Source organism: Tachysurus fulvidraco, chromosome 23, assembly GCF_022655615.1.
Source record: "Tachysurus fulvidraco isolate hzauxx_2018 chromosome 23, HZAU_PFXX_2.0, whole genome shotgun sequence".
In the NCBI taxonomy this organism is placed as follows: Eukaryota; Metazoa; Chordata; class Actinopteri; order Siluriformes; family Bagridae; genus Tachysurus; species Tachysurus fulvidraco.
In genome coordinates this window covers 7,764,733-7,782,106 of record NC_062540.1, presented here as the reverse complement: position 1 = coordinate 7,782,106, position 17,374 = coordinate 7,764,733, and the positions used below count along the sequence as shown (strand labels likewise).

The 17,374-nt window shown below is 37.7% G+C and overlaps 1 protein-coding gene across 9 annotated transcripts in view; it reads right to left on the bottom strand.

The window, feature by feature from the left end:
* znf512b (zinc finger protein 512B) overlaps positions 1–17,374 on the bottom strand; it is a 111,264-nt gene that overhangs the window by 91,520 nt on the left and 2,370 nt on the right. For 6 of the 9 annotated variants that reach the window (XM_047806964.1, XM_047806970.1, XM_047806965.1 and 3 more), the window contains exons 2-3: positions 12,140–12,230; positions 10,982–11,107 (exon numbers count right to left, since the gene is read on the bottom strand). The exons of 1 other annotated variant lie outside the window; for it this stretch is intronic. In XM_047806964.1, coding sequence (XP_047662920.1) covers positions 10,982–11,107; positions 12,140–12,197 — 184 coding nt within the window. In that variant the 5' untranslated portion in view covers positions 12,198–12,230. Of the gene's footprint in view, positions 1–5,918; positions 6,090–10,981; positions 11,108–12,139; positions 12,231–17,374 lie in introns of all 9 variants that reach the window. 2 more of the 9 variants (XM_047806971.1, XM_047806967.1) reach the window with 2 other exon arrangements.

Genomic DNA, 17,374 nt, shown 5'->3' with positions numbered 1-17,374 from the left:
CTCATGAAAACAGATAGACTCTGATTTGACCTTGAAATTAAGTACTACATTTTCACATACCTTTGCCTCTCACAGATATATAATATTATATTTTCCTGAATAAAAATATTACCAAGTATAATATGTTTGTCTCTTTGATATTTCGGTTTCCTTTATAATGTGTGTTAAAATCTAATGATTTTTTTGGTCATATTTAAGCAGAAATACAGACATTTCTATAGGGATCGCAAACTTTAAAGTGATACTGTAAAAGAAAAAATTCACCATCAATAAGCAGAATAAAGAAAACAATGATTGTTCCATCACATATATGCCAACACAAAGAGATACAGACAGAAAGTTCAAAGAAAGCATAATTCAACTCTCAAATGCTTATTAGATCGCAAGTCCTAAATGAGCAACAGTAGGAATCCATGGTAAGTCACTGGCCTGATGCACCTAGAGATCGTGAGACATACAAGCAAAAAGATTGTGTAATATTGATTGCTCTAGAAAACCCTAAAAAGAAGAAAGACTTTATTTTAGAAAACCTTGTCACATTATAAACAATTCAAAATAAAGATTTTGAGAAAACAGAGAATTACTGAGAATCTTTAGAGACCTCTTCCCTCAGGTATTTACCGCAAGTTTGTCTGTTTTTAAATTAAACTGTTTAATTTTCTCTTTTTCCTTATTATTTTGCACTGATGCTTCAGTGTGTTAAATTTTATATTTTACTATCGCAGTTCATTTTCTTTTATTTTTAAGGAGATGCTCTTTTTCTGTCTTCAAACAGCAAGCAGAGGAAACCCTCTTCAGTGCTCTTTAATATACAGCTCACATTCAACTCAAAGAAGGTACAAAGCTAATTAAATATGGCAAACATTCAGCTTGTACTGTGTGTGAGCTGCAGGATGTTTAGTAATTCTTCCTCCATCATTAACTTTTATTTTACTTGTTAAGAGTATGTTAGTTAGCTCTCCGATGGAATAGACGTGCGCATCCAGATGCTAGAGAGGGTTAGCGACAGCAAGAATAGTTTAGTGACTGTAGGGGAAATTCTGGATGCCTTAGGCATCTTAGGTTACTTAGTTAGTAACCTCCCAACTCTGGCACAACCCTCACAGCAGAGCCCTCTCAGAATGGGTGATGAATCCGCAGCCTGAATGCAAAACCAAAGATAACGCTAAGGCTGGCCCTATTCTAATTTAGCATGGCAATGTAGCTTACAGCAGGTTATGGTCACTGAACTGCTGGATGTCAACGTGTTTCTCCAAAAACAATGTGGGCTTCATAGATAATTGTAGCACTTTCAAGGGCAAAGCTGACCTTTTAGGATGGGATGGTGTCCATCCCACTTGAGAAGGTGCTACTCTCATTTCTTGCAGCACAGCAGATAGTTTAAGAACAGGCCTAGTTAACGGATGATGATCCAGAGCCAGGGAACAGACACTGGCTAATCCAACTGACTGCTAGCTGCAATGAGTCATCACCCAGTTCACAATAGACACTAGTGTTTCCCAAGCTAAACAAAAATGCAGAACTGGCAACTGGGGATGCAACCACCTTGATCAGAGAGTCATTATTCCGGTGAGGAGGGGGTGCTGTGGGTGTTCTTACAAAATCCCCAACCCCCAAGAACACATTGGTGCTGGTCGATCTGGATGATTAGTGAGGGGTCCAGTATATCACATTGACCGAAAACCGTTCCTCTGTTCTGTACCCCTCTCAGTCCACCACCCATCACCTTCCTGAGGTCAAGCTTGATAAAAGCACTGGCCCATTGAAATAGTTCAAAGGCAGATGTCATGAGGGGAAATGGATATCAATTCTTTACAATAATGTCATTCAACCCAAGGTAATCATCACAGGGCCACAGAGACTCATGCTTCTTTTCAACAAAGAAGATCCCTGCTCCTGCCGAGGAGGAGGAGGGTCGAATTATGCCAGCAGCGAGCAATTCCGAGATTTACTTTCTCATAGCCTTGGTCTCATGTACAAAGGAATACAGACAGCCTCTAGGATTGGTGGTACCAGAAAGGAGATCAATGGCACAGTCATAAGGGCAATGAGGTGGCAGGGAGTCTGCTTGAGACTTGCTAAAAATGAATCAAAGATCAAAGTAGTCGAGAGGGACATTGGAAAGGTCAGGGAACTCCTCCTCGGAGATGGAAGGAATGGCGTCAATAGCCGCATAGTGGAGACAGGAAGAAATAAAGGATGGGCAAAGATGATATTCTTGATCCAGTCAATATGGTGGTTGTGTTGATTGAACCATGGGCATCCTAAAACAATGGTTGCATGCAACCTTTCTATTACAAGGAACAAAAGCATCTTTGCCGGAGACCTTTAACTTAACAGGGACAGAATGGTGGGTGATGGGTTCCAGGCTGATTCCGTTGAGCTCGAACAGACAGAGGAAGTTGTAGGGGAACAGAAGGTATCTTGAGGTCGGCCATCGTTTAGGCACAGATAAGGTTTTTGTCAGCCCCAGAGTCAATGAGCGTGGGAGATGAAAACATTAAGGCAGGAAGGGGTTGTTGAGGTGCAGTCTGACTAGGCCACACTAGGTCTGACTGACCACACTAGGGTTTATTTCCTTTTTCTTTATTTCCTTTTAAAGGACACTTTACCACAATAGAAACATGCCCTTCCCTGAGCTCACTAGGGGGTATGTAAGGCATTGCTGAATGTTCGATGAAAGTGTATCTAAAGTTGTAGAGGTCTTGCTGGTGGGAGTAGAGGAGAACCTCTTGATTCTGTGTAGAGTGTAAAGACAAAGCAGCTGTGATGGTTCCAAAATCTGGCTGGATTATTTTGTCAGACTGGCCACCAGATTGGGAGTGGAAACAAAAGCAGAAAGAGTCCAGTGAAGGTTACCAATTTTTTAATGAACACACAAACAAGGCTTTAAATAGGGGAAGTAATGAGCAGAGAAAATAGGGAGCAGGTAAATAGCACAGCTGCTCAAGAGGGAGAGGTGGAATCAAAACTCAGGACTGAAGTGCGGGAGTGCAGGTTCGATTTTGGCACGAGAGGTGACAAAAACAGACCTCAACCCCTGCATGCTGTCCAACTTTAGGCCAATATCAAACTTCCCCTTTTCTTAAAGATCCTAGAAAAGGTCCCAGAATAGCAGTTATACTCATACATACACAGGAATACCATTCATGAAATGTATCAGTCAAGATTTATGCCTAACAGCACTGGTTAAAGTGGTAAATGACCTGGGTTGTGTCTCCTTGATGGTGTTACTTGATCTTAGTGCAGCGTTTGACATTATTAGCCATTCTATTCTACTTGATAGGCTAGAAAATGTTGTTGGTGTTAAGGGGAAAGCCCTCTCCTGGCTCAGGGTTCATTTGACTGTTATCAGTTTGTAAAAGAACTTTTCTAAATGGTGATGTCTCTAAACATACTAAGGTTATCTTTGGTGTTCCACAAGGTTCTGTTTTAGGCCCACTGCTTTTCTCCTTATATATGCTACCCCTTGGTTAAATTATTCATAACCATGGTATTAACTTGCACTGTTACTTTCAGCTATGTAGTTTCAGCTAATTAAGTGTGTGAATGTGTAAAGAACATTAGACAGATCAATTAAATTTATTTGTATGGCACTTATAACAATTTACATTGTCTCAAAGCATCTTTACAGAAGTAAGAGAAAAAGAAAATTTATTAAAAGTTTAAAATTAAGTTACTATATATCTCTAACATCTCTCTCTTATGAGCAAGCTGGAGGTGAAAGATGCAAGGAAAAACTCCCTGAGGTTTCTTTCTAATATCATCTCAGGAAGTTTTTTTTTGCCACTGTTGCCTCAGGCTTAATCATTAGGGATAAATGTTACAGATAAATAGTAACTTAATTTTAAACTTTTTAAAATTAAAAATTTTTTATTCTGTTTCTATGCTTCTGTAAAGCATTTGATGTCAATACAAAAAAAATATTGAAAAGAACAGTTCATGAGTTAATATAATTTCTCGGATTGTACCAATAGAGCAATAGGTTGAGTCATATACTCTTATGTATGGCCCAAATATTAAATGACATGCTGAAGGTAAGAAAAAACTCCTAAAAAAGTACAGCTGAACAATGAATAGTTTAACAAATGGAAGCATTCAAGCATCTCATGTAAGCTTTGTGCCAAGTACCAGTCCTTCGAATTCCAGACATTAACCAATAATATATTTCTAATCCTTATGAGCTCTATGTGTATATGACGGCTATCTTGGCCCAAGCCAATGAAGAGATTAACAGAGCAATCTTGTATAATTTAGGAAAGCTGGATGAAGTGCCACAAGTATGGTATCATAGAGGGGGCTATCATAACTGTGTCGAAATTGTTCAGATGCTTAAAGACCAAAGACAGCTCAAGGGAGAACCACTGTGTAGTGGTTTCCTATGCTCCAACATGTGGTCATATTAATGCTTCAATAAATACGTTTACATGAACATGCTTGGAAGGCAGAAATGTTGCTGTGGTTACAATAATGCAATGATAATGAAAAATCAGCATAAGCATAAAAAGGTGGCATCATATCTAGACATTTTTAGAATAAGGAAAAGTGTGGGCCACGCTCAGTGAGAGTGAGACGAGAGGTGTGTATGCACAAAGACACTATTGCCTAAGCACATAACAAATTATATCCCATTCTAGTTGGTCTGAGAGGATGTGAGAGAGACAGCTGTTGCAGTTTAGACTTATAGCAAACATATATAGGTTAGCCAGAAGAACTTGGCTTATCTTGACTCTTCTTAATTTAATTGTATGTGGAGCCTGTTAGCCTTCTTTATTTAAATAGTGACTTCTTTCCTTTCCATTTCCACCACACAATGCACAATTCAAAATTGGATTTTTGCACAGATCCTCTCAAGTTGTGAATAATCAGAGGCTGGTATGCTAGGCAGTAATGTCAGTATATGAATTGCTTGCATCAAGAGCTTTGTCTGTGAATACTGCACAAAAAGTAGAATTCAAGTAAGTCATTAAAGTCAAAGCACAAATGAAACAAAACACAAAAGAAAAACAAAATGGAAGGTAGCAGATGATCAATAGATTGAAATGACAACACTCTACAAGAATGAACTTTGATAACAAAGAACTTCAAGAAGAATATAGTCAAGAAGAGCAATGGTCCTGGATGAAAAATGGAGCAAAAATGCATGGAAATTAATTGTGAAAGCATTGTCACTCTTCCAAAGTTATTACCATATTTGTTTACAAATATTCATTTTCTGTTTTCGTGTTCTACATAGTTCAAGAAAGAAACTGAAAGTGTTACTGTGTTATTTGAATGAAAATAATATCCAATCCAGTGGGGATACCCAAAACTCCTGGGATGAAAATTCCAGCACCTTCCGGCCTGTTCCAAAATTTGCAAGTAGACTATGTAACCATGCCAAAAATACATGGCTATCCTGAAGTCTTAGTCATGTTTGACATATTCTCAAGATAGGACAAGAATTTTCAACAAGAAGAGGCACCGATAATTGTACTGAAATAGTACTAGTAATTATTCCTCATTGGGGCATTGCAGAGGTCATAAGACCACAGGACACACTTTAAAGCAGCAGTCTGCAAGGACATGTATCAAATGATGGTTGTGGAATGGAAATTCCACTGCCCACATTATAATCAGTAAGTGGGAATGGCGAAGCAAATGAACTGAACCGTCAAAGAGAAACTCTCTGAAAAAGAAGACCGAAATGTATCAGGAAGGACTATCACAGAAGCTCTTCCCATTGTGTTATGCAGTATGAGTGCTACCTACAAAGACACTGTCCAACCAATATCGTTGCCCGGAACGTCTGACTTGTCTATTGCTGATGTCGACTTGACTAGTGAAGCATTGGTAAAGTTATAGACAGGCATTGCTAAATAAATTTAAAGACTCAGTTCAAACAGGGAGAAAGCAAGTGATTGATGATTTGAATTCACCTGGACCTGGTGGTCACAACGTGGCTCCAGGACAGTGGGTTCTTGTCACCAAGCCACAGCACTTGCAAACACCATTACAGCCAAAGTTTGAGGGACTGTATCATATTATCCTTGTCACTGACAGGAAGCCAAGGTGGATTCATCCCACACATGTGAAGTTGGTTGAACCAGCTGAAAAGAAGGAGCAACAATACAACAAGTCAATAGGCTGAAGTACTGGTGACCACTCCCTCTTTGGTCTATGCATACTTGGTCTACATGCTGCAAAGTCATAAGCAGAGCAGAAGAAAGAGGATTTAAAGACTTTTCAGAATCTGAGTAGAGCTATCACATTTAATCCATTTCCAGGAAATTGTAGAGTTATATGATGTGGAGTAAAACATTTATACTGAATATTGAAGTTGTTTCTAACAGTATAATCACATATGAGTGTTTTAAATGTTTATAATTGAGGAATATCCAATATTATGTGTTAGTATTTATGTATTTTTAGAGAGTCAACATATTTACAATTATATGCAGAAAATGAAAGTCTCCACTGACATTGCTGAGTTTGGTGAGTGGTAAAATAATAGTGAAGTAATAACGGTAAGATAAATCACATAGTTACTCAGGGTTTACACACATTTTGAGACAATGACATCCCTACTATTCTTAACAAAGTTGTTCATACATTTTAACAAAGTTGTTCATACATTCAGACACTTATAAGGCCCTCTTTCAAACTAGATGGACTCTGATATATTACTGATATATTACTAGCATAAAAGCAATTATTGTTAAGGAGTATTACACATTCATCCTTGACAAATCTAAATCTAGCCACAGTAGATTTTTTGAGTATGACTGTAAGCAATTCAGCCACACAAGCATTAGGTCAGGTACTGATACATGTGAGATGGCCTGATGCCGTCAGCATTTCAGTTCATCCCAAGGTCAGGGCTCTGCTCGAGCCCCTAAGTTCTTGTACAACAACCTTGGCAAATTATGTCTTCATAGACCTTGCTTTGTTCACAGAGCATTTTCTATGGTGGAACAGGTTAGGGCTAGGCCAAACCAAATTCCAGTGAAGGAATTTAAACCACTCTTTCTCAGCCATTTTCTCCATAGTGAGTCAGGCAACCACTGCCTCAATATGTAATAGCTTTCACATTACAGAGCTACTCTTCATGTATTTTTAACTCAAACTGACCAAGCAGCAGGCAAACTAGGGACCAAAAAAGCCATATTGTTTGACTTAAAAATGAAGCTAATTTTCTTGGATTGCATTAGTTTCTCTACTAATGGTGATGGGTCTTGTGTTATTTTGATTAAATGTAACTAAAGAAATATAATTCATTTCATGGCTCAACTATGCTACCATACATCATAGCCTCAGCATTATAAAGTCTTTGTTTTGCATGACTCTCTTGACAACAAAGTTCCACCTCCAGCAATTTCAGTCTTCTGCCTTTACAGTGCCTGCATACAGAAACATTTTCTCACCACAGCAGGGTTGTCACTAATTTCATTATGCTATTCATTTCAGCAGCACACTCTTGCACTAATTATTTTTCCATGATCCCAACTTGTTTTTTTACTCACAATCTCAATGAATTTCTTCCTCTCACTAACTGAAAAATTCCTCCCTCTCACTGATCACAGTACTTCTTTTATTCCCTCTCCCAATGACATTTCCCTTCTCATTTTATGCAATAAAATGTAAAAATGTATTAAAAATAATTAAATAGCCTATTTTCTAAATCTAAAATGCTATACATAATGATGTCACTTGCTGTGGCAGCCTTCGTCACAAAAATAAAAACTGTCACACATATCACAACCCATACTACAGTACCTTTGCCTTTTCCTTTACATATATAAAACCAAAATAAACTATATATTTTTTATCATATTTTATTGGTCTGCTGACTCCATATAGAACAAAGATGTGTACAGGGCTGTATATCTCAATCAGTTCTCTAACATATTATCAATATATTCCTATATATCTTTGATAACCTTATATACAGTATGGTCATCTTAAAAAGAACACTGTCCTTTTGTTATTTAAAGAAAATCTTCCAGGACCCCATCTTGTCTCACAGCAGCACTGTTAGTGATACCCAGCTTTATATAATGGATTCTGTTAGCATGTCCAGCAAATATTTTTCATCTTTCTGGAATGTAAAATATCCAAAAACTAAAGTCATATATATTATATGGTATTATATATATTATATTACAAGCATTTGCTGTAAAGTTACTGTATGTTTATACAGTAACTGTAGTAGCACAGCTACTGTATAAATAATACAGAACATTACATACAGTCATTAATTAAAGCAGTGTAATTGGATTGTAAGGGTCTTCATCCTTGTCATCTTCTATGTGTTCTATAAGTTGAGGAAGAAAAAAGAAGGGGCTGCCACAAGGATGTCAGAGGTGGAAGCGGTGAAAGATGATGCAGTGATACTTTGTGCTATCTCCACGAAATATATTATTGAATTTTTTGCAATATTGATTTTTTTCTTCTTCAGCTGCTCCCGGTTTGGTGTCGCCACAATGGATCATGTGGTCCACATATTAGATTTGGCACAGGATTTATGCCCAATGACACAACCCTTCCATTATTATCCGGGCTTTGGACCTGTAGTGAGACTGTAGTTAGCGCCCTGCCCAAGAATCGAACACGGCAATGAAAGCACCTGGTGATGGCCTTTATTTTCTGTCTACATACATTCATATTATTGCCCTCTGCAATATTCAAGAAATTAAAGCTGTCTTCTTGCACTTTTTATTCATCCTTGCCTTGTATCGCCTCTGAGTCGAGAGCAGTCAGCCCTATTAGAATATCCTCTGTTAACTGAATTGGGCTAGTCTTGATTAACCTTCTTTGCGTGTATGTGCAGAACTTCTTTGATTAGCTCTGTAGTTAAGCCAAAGGACTTGTTTACACATTCTAGCCAAAGATTCCTCCAGCATGAGTTTAATGACTTTCAAGACATTTATCGCGGCAGCAATAATATACTCCTTCCATGTTTTCATAACGTTTTTCCTTTACAGTCTTATTCAAAGGACTGCACAATCCTACCTTATTGCCCCATTTGAGAGGATGGATAAGAGGAGCTGTGTTTAAGAGGCATTGAATTTAACAACTTTACTTTTGAACTCATGAGGCTGTGGGTGTCCAGGGGCATTGTTGAGTACTAATATGACCTTAAAAGGCTTTTCCTCCCTGGCAAGGTATTATTTGATCTTCAGTACAAAACACAGCTGAAATCAATCAAGAAAGCATTCTCGTTTTCCAAGCCTGCATATTATGAATCCAGATATGTGGCAGCTAGAACTTTCCTTTCCCTTTATGACCCAGCGTTTGGCAGCTTTATAAATTAGGGCAGGCCTTATCCCTTTAATTCTGGAGCTCTCTCATTCTGAATTCAATGAATATCCTCTGTTATGTAGTTGCAACTGTAAACATGAAACTGTAAATCTAGACCCTTTACCTTCCCTTTCATTTATAATAACCGATAAGGACTTGGTCTTTCTTCTTATCATATGTGAATCGATAAGTATCCCCCTTTTTTTACTTTTACAAACTTTATTTAAATTAATATTTTAATTAAATTATTCATTATTCAATTATAAATTAAATGATTATTAGGAATTTAATTTAGATCATTATATAACATGCAATATATAACTAGTGTAAACCTTGACTGATTGGTCAAATTAATTTGTGATGAGTTTCTGCAATTTTCTATATGGATTACATATATGTAGGTGATTTAAGACAAATAAGACCAGTCATTTATCCACCCATCCATCTATCCATCCATTATCAAAACCGCTTATCCTACTGGGTACACCCTGGCCAGGATGTCAGTCCATCGTTGGGCACACACACACTTACACACCCAGTTACACACTGCGGACAATTTAAAGATGCCAATCAGCCTCCAATGCATATCTTTGGACTGAGGGAGAAAACCCCAGAGGAGCTCAGAGGAAACCCCCAAAGCACTGGGGGAATAAACTCCACACACTCACATGCACACGCACACACACACACACACACACACACACACACACACACACACACACACACACACACACACACATATAACAGAGGCAAAATCAAATCCCCAACTTTGGAAGTTTGAGGAAAATATCTTAACCACCAAGCAACAATCCACCCCAAAGGATAAAGAAAAAAAAATCTTAGGCTTAGAGACCAGAGAAAATCTGACAACATTTGGAATGACATGACACCAAAGAATTTAGTAAATTTAAACAGTGTTATGGAGACTGTTACACTCATTTAACTTAATTTGATCTAATTAAAAACAATTACAGAGAGTCCTTATGGCATGCAGTTTTGAAGGGGATGTAAGGGTAACTTTAGCTAGCAAGCTATTTTTTTTTTTTTTTTTTTTTTTTACAGATGTGTCAAGTTACATCAAGTATACAGTTAAGGAAATGCTAAAATACTAAAAACAAACCCCCGAACACATCAGCTGAAAAAGTAGAAAAACAGTTAATGATAAAGATGCTAAAGATGTTGGCAACTCTAAATTTCTTTTCAGTTAATGGGTGTCACAACTGGTAACTTAAAGCTTTAGCATTAGCACATGCACAAAACACATGGCGTACTGGAATATTTTATTATAGATCATAGGATAAACCACTTTATCCTGCTCAGCCTATTGTTGGATTATTAACAAAGTGTTACTAACAAATTATTACATTTAATGCAATGTGATTGTAAACATTTAATTCAAACACTGGTATACAGTACATGAATTTTAAAAAAAAAATTTTTGTGAGAACTGCTCAAATTTTGTTTTTTCTTATATTTAAACTACATACCTACAATATAGGGTGAACTACATAATTCAAGTATTTACTTTAAGATATTTATTTAAATAAATAACAATATACTGAGCTGAAAATGTTGTTTGGGTAAGAAAGTAAAGGCATGGTTAAAGTGGATATCAATTACAAAGCGAGATTTGTAACCTTTAAATAGTTGTCTGTGGCTATGAATCAGGTTTTAATAGCCATGCAGTACACTTCATATTCACCATGATTGTCATTTTCAGTGCTGTCCAACTGTACTGTCTCCGGGGGTTGAGAATGTTTGGGTGGGCGTCCTGTGAAAGTGCCTGAGAATGGCTTAACCAAACGGGAAACTCTGGAGGGATCCATGCCTGTAAAGGTACACCCCACACATTCAAATTTCAGTATACAGTAAGTTATGCTACATAATTAGATACAGTGGATATTAAAGGGCTCCACACCTGGTAAAAAAAAAAATTAGGACTTTTGTGATTAAAAAAAGTATACAGATGAGAGAATTTTCTACATTTGATATATATTATATATAGTAACAACAAAATTTGTTATTTGTTACACAAATGTTTTAGAGTGGAAAAGCAAAACTTGGTTCCATAAGTATGTAAACTATTTAGTAATAGGTCATGTTATTATACTCAGAATTAACCACATTCATCCAAGAGAAGACTTCAAATGAACATCCAAAACATTATTTATATATAATCCACACCAGAGGGAGAGTAGTCACAAAGAACTAGTTTGTGAATTTATGGCAGAGCTGAGGGAAGTGAGTGGTAAGGATCATGTACCTGTGTCGCAGCTACAAAAGAGGGAGAGACAAGGGAGAGATGTGTGAAAATATGTGTTTATAAAATGTGCATATAAAATATACACATGCACATTTTATACACAAATATTATTATTTATTTAAAAATAAAAAATATAAATATAATTATTATGTGCACACCCTCTTATGGGGTGGGGGAAGTCGTGGCCTAATGGTTAGAGAGTCTGACTCTTAACCCTAAGGTTGTGGGTTCGAGTCTCGGGCCGGCCACGACTAAGGTGCCCTTGAGCAAGGCACCAAACCCGCCAACTGCTCCCCGGGCACCACAGCATAAATGGCTGCCTACTGCTTTTGATGTGTGTGCACTTTGGATGGGTTAAATGCAATAAAGAAATTCTGAGTATGGGTCACCATACTTAGCCATATGTCACATCACTTTCACTTACACACCTGCCATCATTTAAAGTGGTTCTGATTAACCCCACATGAAGTTTCAGCTGTTCTAGTAGGTTTTTCATGACATTTCCTTAGTTGCATCCAAAGCACCAGAGAAATCTCACTGTTAAAAGGTATCATTTAGGAGAAGGGTAGAAAAGAATTTCCAAAGCATTAGACATACCATGGAACACAGTGAAGACAGTCATCATCAAGTGAAGAAAATATGGTGGAGGCAGCATCACATTTTGATTTTCTTCAGCTGGAACTGGGGCCTTAGTCAAGGTGGAAGGAATTATGAACAGTTCAAAATATAAAAAAAAAAAAAAGAAGAACAAGCCACAGATTCTCGACTGGCTTCTGAAGGCCAAGTCCACACCTCAAACTGGTTATTGTGCTCCTCAAACTATTTCTGAACCATTTTTGCTTTGTGGCAGGGCACAATATCCTGCTGAAAGAGGCCACAGTTATCAGAAAATACATTAAAGAGGTCTGCAACAATTCTAAGGTAAGTGGTAGGTGACAAAGTAACTTCCACATGGATAGCAGGACCCAAAGTTTCCAGCAGAACATTGCCCAAAGCATCACACTGCCTCCAGTGGCTTGCCTGCTTCCCACAGTGCATCCTTGTGCCATGTGTTCCCCAGGTGAGTGATGCACACACACTCGGCCATCCAAGTGATTCTTCAGACCAGACCACCTTCTTCCATTGCTCTGTGGTCCAGTTCTGATGCTCATGTGCCCATTGTTGCACTTTCAGATGTTGACAGGGGTCAGCATGGGCACCCCAACTGGTCTGCGGCTATGCAGCCCCATATTCAACACTATGCACTGTGTATTCTGACATCTTTCCATCAGAATCTGCATTGACTTCTACAGCAATTTGAGCTACAGTAGCTTCTTTGTTGGATCGAACCACTCAGGCTAGCATTCGCTCCTCATGTGCATCAAAGTGCGTTAGTCACCCATGATCCTCTCACCAGTTCACCACTGTTCCTTCCTTTTGACCACTTTTGATAGATACTGACCACTGCAGACCGGGAACACCCCATAAGAGTCAAGCTTGGAACTGGAATCACATGAGCCCTTGAAACTGGGGGCAGACAAGCCCTGGGTTAGTTTACCAACATTGAACTGAAACCGATTCTTACAGGGGCCGTGGTTTGGATACCCAACATGTCACAGGCCAAACTGATCAAGGACATACCATATACTAGGGGAGTGTCCAAGGTGTGTAATCAATCCTCATTTAACCAAAGCCTGGTTTTGGGTACAGCACATTGAGTGAAGGTATGTTGTGTGAATGGGGATGTGCATCCATTAGTGGACATTCACTATTTAATTCAGTATACAATCAAGGCAGCAATTACTCCCTGCCTCACTCACCCTCTGATTTTGGGGATGAATTGGCTGGCAGTTTTTATTGAGAAGAATGTATCCATAAATACTTCATGAGAAAAGATTGCAGGGTCTGGGATGTGAGCCAGTTAAGTTGGAGAGGGGTTTCCAGGTCAATTAACCTCCTTCACATCAGGAAAACATGGAAAGGGTTAGAGCCTTTACACAATATCTCAGAGCATAGTGTGGTGGAGGCACTCTTCTGTATTATTGCCTTGAGAGAGACCCTGAGAGAGATCCTGACTGTCTAAGGCAAGGTGTTTGTCACAAACACTGTGCAAGCTATACAAATTAGTGGGGGTTAAATCAATATACGCAAACGTCTAATCATTCACAAATAGATGGCCTTGTGAAGTAGTTTATCCAAATGTTTAAAAACATGATTGTAAGATACTATCTGTTGGGATAAGAATGTTAGTCTCTGAAAAAAATGCCAATGTATAGATCACCCATTGGTATCTGGCACTTCAGCTGTATAACCACAGGCTGGGGTTCAAATGGCTGTGACAGATTGCCTCTACCAGCAGGGGGGGAAGGCAGGAGTCAGCTGCAGTCTGTATGGCTCCCCAGCCTTAGTCAGACAGTGGTTGTGATTGGAAATGGGGTCATGGTCAAGCACTGATTTGTGAATAAAGGACAGAAGTGATGGAAATAAATGGAATAAGTGGTAAGGATAAGGCCTGTGCTGAATGCCACTAATGACTGATATCTGTTGCAGTGAGGAGGTAGGCATAAAAGAAGAAGAGAAGAAAGCCATGTGAGAAAGTGATGAACATGTAGCATGTGTTATGGACAGTGAAACAGAGAAGGAACATTTTGGGCATATATATAGTCTTGGGCAGGGGTCGGCAACCCGGTGCTCCGGAGCCGCAAGTGGCTCTTTCATCCCTCTGCTGCGGCTCCCTGTAGATTTGGAACATAAATATTTAATTTAAATTTATTTTATTTTAGTTAGTTAGTTTTCTAAAAATGTAATTCTAAATTCTAAGATTATTATGCTCTTGTAACATTAAAATAAACCGTGTATAATTTATTTGTCGCTCAAAATATGCGTCATAACTTGCGAAATACAACACAGAAGCACACGCATTTTTGGTTTGCTGCAGCCGGCAAGTTAAAATTTAGATGTCATACATTGATTGTGACAGTCACGCATTTCGGTCTTTTCTCACGCTCTCCCGCCACACAACGTATTTCTCACACAGAAAAACTTTTTGACTATCATATATTTAATATGCCGCAGCGCCCAAAATGTATCTGTCCGCATCGCTGTCTTTATGGAACTGCACAGGAATAAGCACGTCTCAGCTCTTAGTCGAGCCTGACATTTATCAGCCAATCAAAAAAAGAGGCTACACAATAGCCAATCAGAAAATAGCACTATCTCGGAAAGATTTAACGCAACAACCAATGAAAAAATTTGGGGTTGCGTGGGGGGGTGTTTGGAGATGTCACGCTTGCCTGTCTTCAAAACTTGAGAGCCCTGGTCATGAAAATGAAGAGGACTCAATTGGACATTGAACATTTTATTTGAAAGTAACCTTCAACCCTCTTTTTGTTAAGGTTAGTTCAAACTGTTCAAAATATTTTTGTTTGCTTGCAGAAATAAAATTTCGTTTACTCGGTAGCAGTTCATTGATTTCAAAAATGCAACACACTACAGTTTTTTCTATACTTTCCATAAAGGTAAAAACTATATATGCAGTGTTATCTTCATTTTAGATGTCAAATGGGTTTTGTGGCTCCCTGTTTTTTTTCTGTGGGAAACAGGTCCAAATGGATATTTGAGTGTTTAAGGCTGCCGACCCCTTGTCTAGGGTAATATTGCATAAATGTATCCGTTCTCATTTCTTTCTCCATACTCTGGCCTTTCAATCACTTGGTAGAGGTGAATTAAAATCTGGCCTTTCATTTCTCACTGTTGATAAGTGGTTTTGTATTGTGTGGTATGGCTTGTATATTTAAAGTGAATTGTGATATAACCACCACTGCCCAACAAATGTTGTTGGTGGTCACTGAAATGTTTTGGGTTTTTTCCTTCACAACTTCACAATATTTCTGTTATAAACTGTATTCCTTGGCTGACCTGTTCATCATCTTTGGCTTGGTATACCAGTGGTTTTCTTATTTTTTTTTCAAAATTGTTGCATTGGCTACATGGGCGTAAATTTCATTTAACAGTAGGGGGGACAATAAATATAATATTTCTCATGAGCAATTTTTGAAGGGGACACAAATAATACAGTCTAATTGTGCTTATAAAGATATGTCCCCGCAGTAAAAAACTTCTCAAGTTCAATGACAAAGCAGATTTTTCTTCAAAACTATTTATTGCATTGTTTGTGTTGTTTACAGTTAAGCCATTAACATAAAAATAAACATGACTGTTATTGTGAAAAATATATAAAATAAGTAATGTTTTGTAACAAAATCAATTATTAAATAATCAATTTACAGTAACTGCTCTATGTATAAAAACAAAACGGCTTTGGCATGTTAGTTGCAGTGCACTATGCAACAAGCTATTGTAAACAAGCTAACGATAACTAGATAAGTAATATTTTAATCGCTAATATAGCAGATTCATGGAAATGAATCTACGCATATGATTGGCCCAATATTTGTGCAGTGCCTCTGAATGAGTCCCTCTTTTCTCAGCTTAAAATTTGTTTTCTTCCAGGCCTGTTTTACTTCAGCCTGGTCATAATTTCAACTAAGTGCTGTTCATATGTCAGCAATCCATCTAAATCACAGCTAGGTATATAGTACATCACATATCAGTGTTAATGAGTTTTTTAAATGTTGCAGTCAAATTACAGAGTGCAAATGGGAGTACAATGAAATGGAAAAGACCTTGACTGACGATAAAACCCTGTCTTGTAAAAGAAACCCACCAGTAGCCATTAGCTTGGTTCAAACTATGATAACACCTGACTGAGAAATCCTGGGATTCATCAATTCAATACAATAAACAATAAAGTTGTTAACAATAATTTGGTTAAGACCACAAAAGTGCACACAAATTCTAGGCTCAATATATGGCATTTTCACTATTACCAGAGGAGCACGTCTTAGTCCTGTTCCTGGCTCAATACCTTTCAGTAACTTTTTTGCAAAATCAAGGAGCTGTTTCTCTGTTCTCAAGGAGCATCAAGGAGCTGTTTCTTTACAAGTGTCAATTTGAAAGGTTTAGTATCATTCAAAGACATGGTCACTAAGGGAACAACAGTTGTGCTCTAAAGTTTGCATACTCTGAGATAAATTGTTAAACATAATACAAAAATATGACTGATAATGCAAAAGAATTTCTTATTTAAGGATAAATGTGGATAAATTTCATGTGAAGTCAGTAATTATCACATAGTTGCTTGACCTTTTTTAAAAACTAAAGTTAACTGAAATCACCTAAACAACCCTGATCCTTGAATTTTTGGCCATATTATAAACACACAGGTTGACACACAGAGGTTTATAAAGGGTAGTTTCCACACCTATCGTTCATTGTAATTGTAATTATTGTCTGTGCATAAATAGTAAAATAGATTTTAGGCAATGACTTGGCTGGATACTGCACCATGTGAAAGACTAAAGACTGCGAATGGATAATAAGGTAGTTGAACTTTATAATGCAAGAAAAATATATTAAAATATATGTCAACAATTGAAAATGCCAGACAGTACTCTTCAAACTCTGATAAAAAGGTTTGAAATAAGAGGTTCTGATGGTACTAAGCCAAGGTCAGGTAGACCAAGATAGATTTCACCAAGTACTGCCAGAAGAGTTTTAAGGGATGCAAGGGATTTCACTGTTATGCAGATGACAAGCAACTTTATCTGCCAATGAAACGAAATGATACCAGCTCTCCCAATGTATTGCCTAAAAGTTATCAACACATGGATGGCCTTGATTTTTTCACATTTTAATGAGAGTAAAACTGAAATTGTGATATATATAGTTCCAAATAGTTCATAACTGCCTCTTAAAACAGAATTAGGTTAATTACTTCCCTATATCAAATCC